General features: G+C 47.6%; 1 protein-coding gene across 2 annotated transcripts in view; it reads right to left on the reverse strand.

The window, feature by feature from the left end:
* Window positions 1-384: 384 nt before the first annotated feature.
* The window catches only part of PCSK2 (proprotein convertase subtilisin/kexin type 2), a 210,732-nt gene continuing 197,262 nt past the window's right edge, over window positions 385-13,854 (reverse strand). For both annotated transcript variants that reach the window (XM_029221234.1, XM_029221235.1), the window contains 2 exons: window positions 7,314-7,541; window positions 385-1,056 (listed from right to left, as the gene is read on the reverse strand). In XM_029221234.1, the coding sequence (XP_029077067.1) occupies window positions 570-1,056; window positions 7,314-7,541 (715 nt within the window). In that variant the 3' untranslated portion in view covers window positions 385-569. The remainder of the gene's footprint in view (window positions 1,057-7,313; window positions 7,542-13,854) is intronic.

The raw sequence follows: 13,854 nt of genomic DNA on the forward strand, positions 1-13,854 counted from the left end.
TGGCAAGATTTCCAAACCTTCATGGTTTCTGACTCTCTCTTCCCCATCTGGTAATTAGGGCAACTTTCCATTCACGCCACCTTCATTTACATCCCTGAAAAATCTTGCTAAAGGTCAAAAACATCTTTCCCCAAAGGATTTACAGCATCTGTGCTTTAAGAGACTCAGAGCTCACCTCTGTCATAACCTTGGATTCTCCTTTTAAGTAACAGGTCCTCAGCTGAGACCGTGAATGAACGTCCTTGGCGTCACCACGCCTGGCTTTTTAAATGCATTCTCTTCTATGAAAGAAACCGAGGGGACAGCGGTCCCAGGTTTGTTGGCAAGATATCACCTATCTGAATGACAGAAATAAAGAACTTCGAGTCACAAATAGGACAGAGGTGTTGGTGGGAACACTGTATTTGGGGCACAGAATAAAAAAGGTTGCTTCCATGGTAATGAAAATAACCACTGACAGTGAGCAAAGCTTCGGAGCAAGAAGTTGGAGTCGCTTGTGTGGGGGGAGGTTAATCGCTAGATGCCCGGCTGGGGCGGCGGGCCGGCAGCGGGGAGCGGGCGCCGAGGGGCTAGTTCTCGCCCAGGATACTCTTCAGGCTTCTCTCCACCGCTTCGTCCAGCTCTTCCTCCAGCTCCTCCTTCTTGGACATGGCCAGCTTGGACTGGTAATCCCTCACCACCTGGTCGATGTACGGGGCGCTCTGCGTGCCGTGGAGCATCAGTGTCCACTCCTTCAGCACCCCCTTTTGGGGCGCGCTCCCCACGAAGCCCAGCTCCAGGGTCCATGTCCCCCGGGCATCTTCCCCCCAGGTGTGGGTGGTCATGAAAGGCCACTTGTCGAAGCCCACTTTGGTGTCGTCGTCCCGTGGCCGCCGGCTCAGCAGGATGGACTTGGTGCCCATGGGGGACGTCATGTTGATGTTCAGGTCCCCTCGCCTGGTCGCGTTGACCGTGACGACAGCTTGCACGTGCTCCAGGTAGCGCACGAAGTTCTCCTTCCCCTCGCAGGCGGCGGTGGTGAGCTTCAGCACCAGCTTGCCGGTCGGCGGTATTTTCCTGAGGGCAGAGGGGAGGAGACCGTGAGGGCTGGGCACACTCTCCCAGGGGCAGCTCCGGGGAGCGGGGAGAGCAGGGGCTCTGGAGTGAATTAGTATTTTTTTTTTTTTTAGGTAGCTGAAAATTTTATTAGAAAATTAAAATGTAGAACTCTACAGTAGGGACTTCCTTGGTGGTGCAGTGGTTAAGAATCCACCTGCCAGTGCAGGGGACACGGGTTCGAGCTCTGGTCCGGGAAGATCCCACATGCCACGGGGCAACTAAGCCGATGCGCCACAACTACTGAGCCTGTGCTCTAGAGCCCACGAGCCACAACTACTGAGCCTATGTGCCACAACTATGGAAGCCCTCGCGCCTAGAGCCTGTGCTCCACAACAAGAGAAGCCACCACAATGAGAAGCCCACGCACCCCAAGGAAGAGCAGCCCCCGCTCGCCACAACTAGAGAAAGCCTGCACGCAGCAACGAAGACCCAATGCAGCCAAAAATAAATAAATTTATATATATATATAAAAGAACTATATAGTAGGTTCCCATTAGTTACCTGTCTTATACATAGTATCAATAGTGTATATGTGTCAAACCCAATCTGCCAATTCCTCCCACCCCCTTCCTTCCCTATTGGTGTCCATACATTTGTTCTCTCTGTCTGTGTCTCTATTTCTGCTTTGCAAATAAGATCATAGGAGGAATAGATAAAGATGTGGCACATATATACAATGGAATATTACTCAGCCATAAAAAGGAACGAAATCCAGGGTTAATTCTTACACTTGCTGTGTGAGCCTGAGCAAGTTACCCACCTTCTCAGAACCGACTGTGAGTGGACGGGGCAGGCAGCAGGTGCTGTGGACACCGTTCCCGCTTCTCCTAAGTCACTGCTGGGTTTGCCTGCAGCTGAGGCTACTGTGGACCCTGACTGCATCCACCACGGGTATCAGCATCTCCCAGCTTCTCTCCTGGAGCCTTTCCCTGCCTCCTGGGAGCGTCCTCAGCCTGCGTGCAGGCCGGCCCCGAAGTGTCAGAGATTTAACCCCACAGGGAAAGCCCCCTACCAGCGATTGACGGAAGGTGGTGAGTATATACACCTGGCTTCCTCACTCCTGGTGGGGACAACTCAGTGTTGCCCAGGGTGGTCAGTGTTGGTCAATGGAGCATCAATGCATCTTTATTGGATTGCTTCCTCTTCCCTGCCTACAGCTGCACCTCCTCACTTGTTTCCTGAGATCATCTCTCAAAACATTGTCAGTACCCAAGTCCCATCAGGGTCTACTTTTGGGACAACCCAGACTGAGACAGGAGCTCATATACTTTTCTTTTAAAGTACTCACTACCTTGATAAGGAGAAATTATTGCTAATGTGATTGTTAACACTATCATAAAAAAACTGAAATTGGGTTAATTAATCCTAGTAAAGCACAGTCCTGTGACAGATCAGGGGAATTTGGGAGTCTCTTCGGTCATAGAGTTGGAGCCCCATGGACCGTCAGTCTAAGATTCCTCAGCTGTCTTTCCATATAACCGATCTCCTTTCTGGAAGTGGCCTCCTTTGGAGATGAGATGCTCAAAGGTTCTTGCACTAGAAACATAATACAGGAAACTACATTTGAGGAGTGCATGGTACAATGGAAGGACTCCAGACTTCGGGAATAAACCTATTTGGGTTAGAATTCTGCTTCTATGCTTACTGGTCAAGAGAGCTTGGGAAAATTTTTCAAATACTTGAAGTCTCATTGTCATTGTGGGTGGGTTTAAATAAGACCATGTAGGAAAACACTGAGCACAGTGCCTGGACCATGATACTAGCTCCCTTTCTCCAGCCCTTTGTCTATGTTAATGTCCTTCCTGGACATGGCTTTTACTTTGGAGCATAAAATGGTGTGTATTTTTTTAAATTTTTATTTACTTTATTTATTTATTTTGGCTGTGTTGGGTGTTCGTTGCTTTTCCCTAGCTGTGGTGAGCAGGGGCTACTCTTCGTTGAGGTGTGTGGGCTTCTCATTGTGGTGGCTTCTCTTGTTGCGGAACACAGGCTCTAGGCACATGGGCTTTGGTAGTTGTGGCTCACGGGCTATAGAGTGCAGGCTCAGTAGCTGTGGCGCACGGACTTCGTTGCTCCGCGGCACGTGGGATCTTCCTGGGCCAGGGCTTGAACCCATGTCCCCTGCATTGGCAGTGGATTCTTAAACACTGCGCCACCAGGGAAGCCCATGGTGTGTATTTTTAAACACACATCTTGTAGAATACACCTACAAAACGATGCTGGTCATACACCCAGCTCACAGCCAAGCCTTGGTTTTACGTTGCCCTTGGAACCAAGGCAAAGAACCTGGGAGGGCTTGCTGGAGCTCCCCTGCAGCTCATTGATAAAGGCAATACTCTCCCAAGGAGCTTAAAAATATACACATAAACAGTCTCATGGACCGTGTGTGCTCTGCGTGGACTCTGATGCTGAATCATGCATCCACTGGCCATGGAGATCCAGTGATGGTGCAGGGGCAGAGGGCCCCCGGCACCAGGTTCTGGGGAAATCATCCAATTTGGTAGAAAGCAGGCATTAGGCCAGCTTTGGAGATGTGAGTATGGCAAGCCACTACCTGGACCTCTCAAAGAAGATGCTACTTACTCAGAACAGGATCAGAAACATAACAGGTGAGCTGATAAATGATTAATGATCACATGGGCTCCAGCCCCTGGGCAGAAAGCTACATGGGTAGATTAAAGGTCCAGTTGTGGGTAAGGAATTTGAACTTTCTGAAGTCACTTTCCTTACCTATACAATGGGGATATGACTTCCTACCTTGAAGAGTTGCTGTGAAGATAAATATAGACACACACTCATATACGTTGTACATTTACAAATGTCTAGACCAGTGCTGGCCAACAGCACTACCAATTCCTGCAAGGATGGAAATGTTCTATATCTGTGCTAATACTGTAGCCACTGGCCACATGTGGCTTTTGGGCACTCGAAATGTGACAAGTATGAGTGAGGAACTGAATTTTTAATTAATTAAATTTAATTTTAGTGATCAATTTAAATTTATTTAATTTCACTAAATAGCCACACGTGGCTAGTTGCTTCTGTTTTGTAGAGCACAGATCTAACTGTTGAGAAAATAATTGGAATTTTGCCATCCACCCGGGCAGGTTGGCGTGGGAACAAGCACACACACCAGTTAGGATTTACAAATTGTCCTAGAAGCCTTGGGGTTGGGGTGTGTGCCAGGGTCGGAGGCCCCTCCGGGAACCCCTTGGCCCCTGGGAGCCTGGCTTGTTTAGCGCCTGGGGGACTTGCCTGCTCCCCAAACTCCCATCCCCACCTGCTGGCTGAGGGCCTGGGGCCCTGGGGAGAGGACATTTAACTGCACTCTTCTTGGAATGTTGTCTCTTTGAAATTGACTTGAATTGTGAATTCCAGAGGCAGCAAGCTTGATAGAGAAAAGAGAACACCACTCCCTCTCACAGGCAACCTGGCGTTCGTTGGTTGGTCCGGAGAGGCAGGGAGCAGCTCTCGTGGATTTTTCTTACCCTTTTCTTGCTGCTTTGTATGTTCTGACTTTCCTCCAGTGCCATATATTGCTTTTAGAAGAAAAGGAGTACAACTCATTCTTATTTTAAAAGAACAGGGACAGGTGCTCAGGAAAAGTCAGTTTATCAGAAGGTTGCAGTAGGAGATGGCTGTTTGTGGAAACAAAGAGGCTCTTCAGAGACCCAGATCTAGCCACACAGCCACGTTCGGGAACACACTCGCTGCTGAAAATGAGGCACCCATCAGAAGGTGTGAGCTACTCTCTGAACTTTCAGAAACAAGTACAGAAGCCTGGTGCTCAAGTCCTATAAAGACAAACATGGCTTATAGCTTTGTCTTACTGCATGTTGGTGCAAAATGAGGGCTCAGTGACTTTGTGCCTAGAAATAGGCGTTGCTTCCCCGGGGGCCCTTGGAATGCTCTTTGGGTTCTCAATCCTCAGCTGTATGATAAAAACTGTTATGAAGCTGTAGTCGTTTTGCTAGAATGATAATAGTAACAATGGCAGCTGCCCTTTCCCGAGTATCTAAAACACCTGCCATGTGGTTGTCACTGAAGAACACTCAACAGGGGTCACTTGATGTTTGCTCTTCCCCACGTCACAGTGTCAGGTGGGCATTAACCCCCACAGAAGACACTGCAGCTCAGAAGTGACCAGTCCACAGCCACCCGGCCAGCACGCTGTGGCCGAGCACGCCCTCCGCTCTACTATGCATTCGGATCAGGTTTTAACGTTGATCTCCAAATTCATTTAAAATCCGGAGTTCGCCACAGTCTTCAAGGAGCTGAGTGAACAGGGGAGGGTGGAAGTGGCCTGTATCTGACAGCGTGCTCTGGGGACACGCTGGCCGATGGGGCGGCCTGGGCTTCCTCTGCTCACGGCCCTCGGCTGGTCCAGCACAGATGCTCACAGCCAGTTCTATTTTTCCCTTTTATTTTAGTCAAGCATCCTTTACAGACTCTCCTGATGAAGTCTCCTTAGAAAATTGCTTTTCGAATTGACTGCTTCTCTGGGAAGATGAGTGCTGAGGAAACTCATAACCCTGACGGTTGCCACTCACCTGCTCAGAGGCCGTTTCTGTACAGCCCTGCATAGAAAGTGGCAGCTATCAAGCCTGCGGATCCCTCCGTCCCAGCCCCTGAGAAGTTGGATTCCTGGTGATAGGGCTGCCTCTACCAGAGGCACAAGCTGGCCTGGGCGTTGCCCTCAGGACCCCCTGCCCAGCCTCTGAGTTCTTCCATGAGCACATCTGCCCCAGACCTCACTCACCTGCATCTGAGAACAATTCAGGCGTGGGTGGACGAGGGGACACAGAGCGCTTCCAACAAGGCTGCCTGTCCCCTGCCCCTGAATCTCCCTGGCTGGACTGGTGGTCCTATTGCCACCGTGTAGACATCTTCCTTGTGCCCAGGTGATGCTGGCTAAATGTTCATTCATTCATTCATCCCACAAATATTGATCCCATGACTACTAAGTTCCAGGCGCTGTTCTAGGCCCTGAGGACACACCAGCAAACGAGACAGATGAGGTCCCTGTCCTCCTGGAGCCCAGCTGAGTTAGTGCTGAAGTAGCTCTCGCGTTTCCTCTCATTAAAAGAATGCTGCTGAGACTGCCCACAAACCTCCGTCTTCTGGACCTTACCCCAAACCTCAGAAATAAGAACCTCTGTGGGGTGGGGCGTTGACATATGTATTTTCACACACCAACCAAGAAATCCCTCTATACTTTACATTTTAAAAATTGCTGTCACAGTATATGTGTACATGTGTATTTTGTTTGGAATAAAATTGTCTCAACTAACAGAAGGTCATTTGTGGAAGGTAAATTCTCAATGGATTTGCATAAAAACCTGTAAGAAGTATGTTTTCTATATAGACAAGAACATCTATAGATATTGTGAAATAAATTTAACCTAGTGAATCAACTGAAATATAATAAAAGATTTCTCCAGATTAAAAGAAAATAATGCTGCTGCTATTGGATAAGTTCCCGGCTAGTTGTGAGCCATTGGGACGGTCACATCTCAGGGCCTCAGATTCCTTAACTAAAATGAGGCGTCAGACAGCCTATTTCCAGTGTTGCCTCTGGCTCCAAATTCCAGCCTGTACCTGGATTATGACAGAATGTCCAGTGCACTCGGAATTGGGAGAGAAACGGTCATTCATCTCGGCATATACGTTCCGCATCTCCCTCTCCCCTCTGCCCCCCAGAAGCACAGAGCGCGAGGATCAACAGAGACCCATCCTTCTTGTCCAGGGCAATTGCGGAGAACAAGGTCTGACATCAAGGTGAACCTCGACTAAGCAGGCCCCAATGCCCGTTCCCCTAAATACTGCAACCGTGCCACCTTTCTGTTAATCTCGAATGTAGCCAGGATGCAACTAACTGTACATCCTGCTCTGGTCACACTGCCCATGGTCCCCACCTGCTGTGGCCCAGCGTCTGCAAAGGCACAGACGCCGTAAGTCTTCCCCTTGGCAATCCCTCTTTGTAAATCTCTCCCTTTTTGCAATAAGGGAAAGAAGTTCCAGGCCCCAGGGCTTTGTAGACTGGATACTTTGGAGTTGTGCAACACTGCAGCTCTGCCTGGAAGCTGGTTGTCCCTGAATCAAATCCAGTGCATCTCGGGATGACGCAGAGAGGGAATCTGTTATGGTCACCAGTGCAGTGGCGCCATCTCTGGGTATTTTCCACAAACAGCAGTAGAACTGCTGCCCGCACTTACTCAGGGTCCTGCACGGAGCCTCCCACACAGTGGAACCTCTCAGGCACAGTTTTCCAGTCTTTGGCCATTTTCACCATGGCGCCTGCGTCAAGCACCCCGTAGCCAAAGAGGTGATTAAACTCCAAGCCGACCCCGTTCCTCCGCCACTGATGGACCTCGTCATGAAGCTGGTTCCGTTTGGAGGTGAGCACGGTCAGATGCTGCATGTCTCTCCAGGTCAGACCCAGGCTGGGTACCGGAGGCAGAGTGTTTGAGAGCAAGGGCGGGGGAAGAGGAGAGAGAGAGAGGGAGAGAGACACAATGACTAAGGTAGGACATAGACCCCTGGTAAGATGTTGGAACATCTATGAACCCACAAGTCAAGGGAGGATTTCCATGCACTACTGAGAATATAGGTATAGATATATGTCAATTTAAAATATCTTGCCTTTCTTACTTAAATACATTTCAATTGCGATATCTAACACACACTGGAATGGCTAAAATGAAAAAGACTGACAATACCAAGTGTTGGCAAAGACGTGGAGCAACTGGGTACTTTGGTGATGGAAGTGTAAGTTATTGCAGACACTTCGGAAAATGGTTTGGCTCTATCTTCAAATGTTGCCCATGTGCTTAAGCTATGGCCCAGAAGTTCCATTTTTAGGTACGTATCCAACAAAAATGTGTGTATGTATTCACCAGACATATACGTATTGGAATGTTCATAGGCCTAAACTATGAAGTCCTCAAATGCCCATCCACAGTAAAGTGAATAAACCAATTGAAGTGTGTTTATAGGAGGTGGAACACTGCACTGCAATGAGAATGAACTACAGCTACTCAGAATAACAGGGAGCTCACAATTGTGTGAACCTCACAATAAGAATTCTGACCCAAAGAAGCCAGACACAGGGGAGAACACAGAGTATGGTTCCATTTGTTTAAAGTATAAAAACAGGCACAATGAATCTGTGCTGTCAGAAGCCAGGTTAGTGGTTGGTCTTGGGGTGGCAGTGCCTGTAAGGGACACAGGGGGCTGCTGGGTGCTGACAGAGTTCTGTTTCTTGATCTGGGTGTTGGCTTCCATTTGGGGACATGAAGCTGTCAGTTCTTCAAGGGCAGAGACAACAGCTTCAGCATATTTGTCTCCCAGTGCCCAGGACAGCCCTCAGCATACTCTTCGTTCAGCAAACAGACAAGTTTGCTTGCAGACTTGTCTTTGGAAATTAATGTCTAACAGTCTGTGCTATTGACATTAGTGTCAATGTCTGTGCTTTTCAAAGTGTAAGTCATGACCCGTTTGTGGGCTAGGAGGTCAACTGATTGCACAGGCTATGTATCTGGGCTGCACAGTAAAACTGTCTGGTGGGAACATTTAAAACTCCACTGCTCTGGCCACATCTCAGACTATTTAAATCAGAATCTCTGGGAGTGGGACCCAGGCTTTGGAAATTGTTAACACTTCCCAGGTCATTCCAGTAGACAGCTGAGAACCAGAGGTTTAATGGATGGGGCTATCACAAGTGGAATAGAACAGAAAAGAATAACAGTGTGCACGTAATATGGGAAACTCTGTGTGTGTGTGTGTGGTATTGTAGTATGTGTTTGGGTTGCAATGCAAAATTAATTTCTCACTGAGAGTCACGGTCACAAAAGTTGAGAACTACGGTTCTCCCTAGACTCAAATGATTCAAAGAACACCATCACTCATTTGATAAAATCTCAACACAAGCAGCATTCATTGGTTCAAAGCTTCAAAACAGAGTCAAAAGATGATAATGATTCATATGCTCTTGAAATGCAGACCTTTAAGTTCTTTTCCCATTTAGGTTTGTACATAATATTGAGGAGAAGGAAGTCCAGGAAGACCTTCAGCTTTTAAAGAGAAAGTTTCAAGGAAGGTCAATGCTTATTTGAGAAATTTAAGAACATATCTTGGACATATGGTTCCCTGGACATATGGACTAGGTGAACAGTGTGAAATTTCCTGAAGTTGATTATGGCCGAAAGCTCATTGTTTTGCTGGAATAGGATTCTGAGTTCATTTAACTCAAAAGTGTCGATAAACGAGGATTTGGTGACCTCAAGGTGATCCAAGGGCTGGCTGGTAGGTGGAGCATCTCTCATCTTTGCTAGGGGTTCTGCTGCAAAAATGAGCCATGCTTCTAACCCCACTAGACGTTTCTCCACGGATTTATTCTCATCGGGTCCATAAGAGAGAAAGAATGTGCTAGAACAAGGATGTTCTACTTTTAACCTAAATCAGAGCGTGCTCCATACTCCAATGTCACTGAATTTGTGACACCATTTGAACAACCATTTGCTTATGTCTGAAAAGTAAAACAGAGTCCCTCTTATTTCCTCATTCTGAGCAACTTCTGAATTGACCGAAGATACTATTGTGTAAAATAATTATTTCATCAACGTGCTTTAGGCTTTAATCCTACCATAGCAGCTCAAGGATTGTATTAAATTAAATAATAAATATTTTTATTATTTAATATTAATAATTAATATTAAATAATAAAAAATAACTTCACAGAACATCTACAATATAAAAGTCACTGTGTTCAGTGCTACAGGACAAGGAACATGACATTTTCTCAAGTATTTTATATAATAGCTGGGAAAGTAAGACAGATATATGGAAAGGTATCATGTCCAGGCTCTGCACTAGTGCCGGGCAGGTCGTAGGAAGGTCCCTGCCCTCTCAGAGCCTACAGCCCGGGGGACAGACAGACAGCTCAATATTTTAAAATGCCAGGGGAGCCAACAGTGGAACCCTGAGTTATCCCAGCCGGGGAGTCTCACAGACTGTGGTCCTGCAGCAGAACCTCATGGGGACTCGTGACAGATATGGATTCCTGGCCTCAACCTCAGGTCTCTGGAATCGGCCTCCTGGAGGCTGTGGGCCTGAGGATGTGCACTCAAGACAAAGCGCAGGTGATGCTTCTGCACACGGGGTTTGAGAACACGGGTCTGAGATGGCGGTTCACAACCTTGTCTGCACATGTGAACCAACGTGAACACAATGACGAAGTCAGACAGGACCCGGAGATGCTGATCCCACGGGCCTGTCCGAGCATCTGCCGAAGGCTCCAGCAAACCTGCTTGGGGCGGGGGTGGGGGGTGGTTCTTAACTTCCTGGCGGCACTGGGGGTGCTTGTTACAAGTGCAGCTTCTGGAGATTCTGAGTCTGTGGACCTGGCGTGGGCTTGGATATCTGTTCTTAGCAAGCACTCCAGGGATTCTGATCAGCAGCAGCAAATTTGAGAAACTCTGGTCCAGAGGGTTAGCAAGGGTCTCTCAGGAAGTGATATTTCTATCTAAGGTCAAAGGGACGAGTGGGAGTGACTGAGTAAACACAGGGAAGGGGAGTTCCTAGGGAGAGAAGGTTCTGGAAGGAAGGATCTAGAGGCGGGAGAAGGCACATATCAGCACAGGAGGTTGGGAGCCCTGTATGAGTCAGGGAGGTAGAGCCAGGAACAGAGGCGGAGAGGATGACACAGTAGAATGTAGGGACTTTATCTTAGTGACAGACAGGAAGGGCAGAGAGACCCGTGATCCGATCTCCAGAAACATCACCAGGGAGGAGGAATCAAGACGTGGGACTGGAAAGAGGATGCTGCAGGAACCTGGCCCACGAACAAGTGACCATGAGGACCGAGCCGTGAGCTGTAACAAGGCCATGTACAAGGAACCCCCGGTGAACTATCAGTGAAAATGGTGACACCTGTGCAGCTGCAGGGCACCTATTGGTTGGGTCCAATCGCTCATAGGACGCTGTGATGTTCCAGGGTAAACGTTCAGCTGTCAGCAGACTGGTCCTAGGCTACTTGGGATGGGCCATCTGCCTCTCGGTTCAGAGAGAACATCTCCGGAGGTCAAAGCCAAACCCAGGGCTTCTAGATAAGATGTGAGGACAGGCCAGGGCTCCAAGGAGAGAGGTCACTCAGAGCCTGGCCAAGGTGGCAGCCGTCTTGAGCAAGAGAGTGTGGGATCTTGGAAAAACCAGTGTGAAGCCCAGGGAGAGACTGGCCCCACATGGCTGGAAGAGGAATCTTGCACCAGGGAGACCTCGGGATGGGCTGTTTCCTAAGCCTCTAAAGCTGGTCCTGGCAAGTGAGTTTTTGCCTGTGAATGATCCCTAGAACCATATCTCCTACAGAGCCCTGCACTTACGGTTGGTGTACTAACTTCCCACTGGTGCAAAATAGTGCCCTTTTTTTTCTTTTTTTTTTTTGAGTTCCCTATTTGTGAGGATTACCCCTGAAAGACCATTGTTTTTCAGAGTTCTTCTATTTATGGTATCAAATTCTCTGGATTCCAATTCACATTTTCCTCCTGATAATCAAGACAGCAAAGGGAATTTAAGGAGAGAACAGCTACAAAACTACATTTCCCATCCTCCCTTGCAGTCTGGGGTGGCCATGTGACAGTTCTGGCCAATAAGAAATAAGTCCCTGGGTGATTTTTCGAAAATTTTTTAAACAGGGATCACTCAGCCGGTGGATTTCTTTTTTCCCTTTGCTTTTCCCCTCTTCCTGCCTGACATGTAAACATGATGGCTGGAGCTCCCGTGGCATCTAGATAACATGAAGGTGTAGAAGAACAGAAATCTAGAGACAGAGTCCCTGATTCTTGGTGGCCACCCTGCACTTGCCGGGGCTCCTCATCTCTGTATTATCTTCTGCATGACAGAAAAATAAACTCCTTCATAAGAAACTTATTAAATAAAATTAATATTCTATTTAAACTATATTGTTACTATGCTATTAAAAAAAAAAGGAAAAGAAAAGAAAAATAAATTCCTGTCTCAGTTTAGCTGTTGTTTTTGGATTTCCTGTTTTCAGTCTAATACGGGCACCTAGTCAGAGGCAGAGTGCGATGTTCATATTCCGCAAACAGCACCTGAGTGCTAGGTTCATAGAGCCCTTGCCGTACTCCTGGATGCCACACACTCCAGGCCACAGACCAGCATGGGGCTGGCTGCTCTTGCAGTCCCTGAAAAAGGCGTTGAAAAGACAGATTCCTGGGCCATTCATCCCTAAGGATGTGATTCAGTGACTTTCGGCTGAGTCTTGGGAATCTATCATTTTCAAAACTCCCCAGTGCTCAACTTCACTAGTTATCAGGGAAATAAAAATTAAAACTACAGTGCAATTCCACAGAATGCCCACAAGAATGGCTAAAGTGTAGAAGAAAGATAATAGCAAATGTTGGCAAGGATGTGGAACAGCTGTAACTCTCATACACTGCTGGAGGGAGTGTCAGCAAGTGCACCAACTCTGGAAAACTGCTAGACCTGCACCTGTGTATACCCCATGACCCAGCTTTTTGACTCCCTAATATACATCAAACAGAAATGCGTCCACATCTTCACCAAAAGACATGTACAAGAATGCTCACAGCAATGCTATTCACAATAGCCCCAGTGTGGAAACAACCCAAGTATCCACTTATACAATGGAGTAATATTCAACAACAAGTATGAACAACCTATAAGCACACGCAGCAGCATGGAGGAATCTCTCAGACATAATCCTGAACCGAAAAGCACATACTGAGACTCAGGTAATGGTCTGTTTCCTGACTTGGGTTCTGGTTACATGGATCTGTTAACTTTACAAGAAGTCTTTGAGCTGTACCTAATATTTGTGCACTTTTCTCTGCATCTAGTAGACTTTGATAGAGCTCACATGAAAAAATCCATCCCTTGGAAGGTCAGTTTTGGAAACACTGTTCTAGTCCAGTATATGGGCCACTTTACTACGGATGGTTCTCCTGGGCCACAAGTTTGCCTCTTTTAACATCTACCCCTCAAACCCAGCTCAGCCCTCTTGAACCACCCAGAAAGCCTGGGGTCATGGAGAGAACCCCAAATATTTGAAGGCAGCAGTAACTCCCCACTAAAGAAATTCTTCGGAATTTCTCTAATATTGGTCTCACTGGGAAATGTGAGCAATGTTCCCGACAACTCAGAAAGGCATTTTCAAGCATTTGGCAGAAAAGCATTTTATGAGATTAAACAACAAGGTGATGACTGGTCAGAACAGAGGCGTGGTTTCCCTTTGTCCCCTGGAGCCATGGGGGTGGTCATTCTCCCTCTTCCGTAGTCTGGATGGGAATTCATTTAGACAGGATAATTTATTTACTGTATTCAAGTTGCTTTGGAAAAGCTTTCTTATTGGACCTCTGGGTGGGAAACAGCCCTCTACTGCTGCCACATATGTCACCAGGGACTCCCAGCTGCCTCACGTGAAGATAAAGAGAGATGAGCTGTAGGAAGTGTTCGTGGAGAGTCTTTCCCTCCGGGCTCTCTCCTGGGGCTATTTCATGCTGAGCAGCGGTTTCAGCTGCTGGCTCTTGGAGCCTTTTGGCCCAAAGAGAAGCCTTGGAGTTTACTTTCCCAGGTGGGGCTCTTAGCCAACGGCCAAACAGTACAAGAATATGGCAGCCCAGCTCCCTTGCTTTGATGTGGAACAAACTCTGAGGCATAATTTACCCTCCAGAGCTCTCCCTGGGACCAGGCTGAGGCCAGAACTTCTGAAATCGCATC

This window comes from Monodon monoceros, unplaced genomic scaffold (assembly GCF_005190385.1).
Source record: "Monodon monoceros isolate NGI ecotype Baffin Bay Population unplaced genomic scaffold, NGI_Narwhal_1 Super_Scaffold_13, whole genome shotgun sequence".
Classification (NCBI taxonomy): domain Eukaryota; kingdom Metazoa; phylum Chordata; class Mammalia; order Artiodactyla; family Monodontidae; genus Monodon; species Monodon monoceros.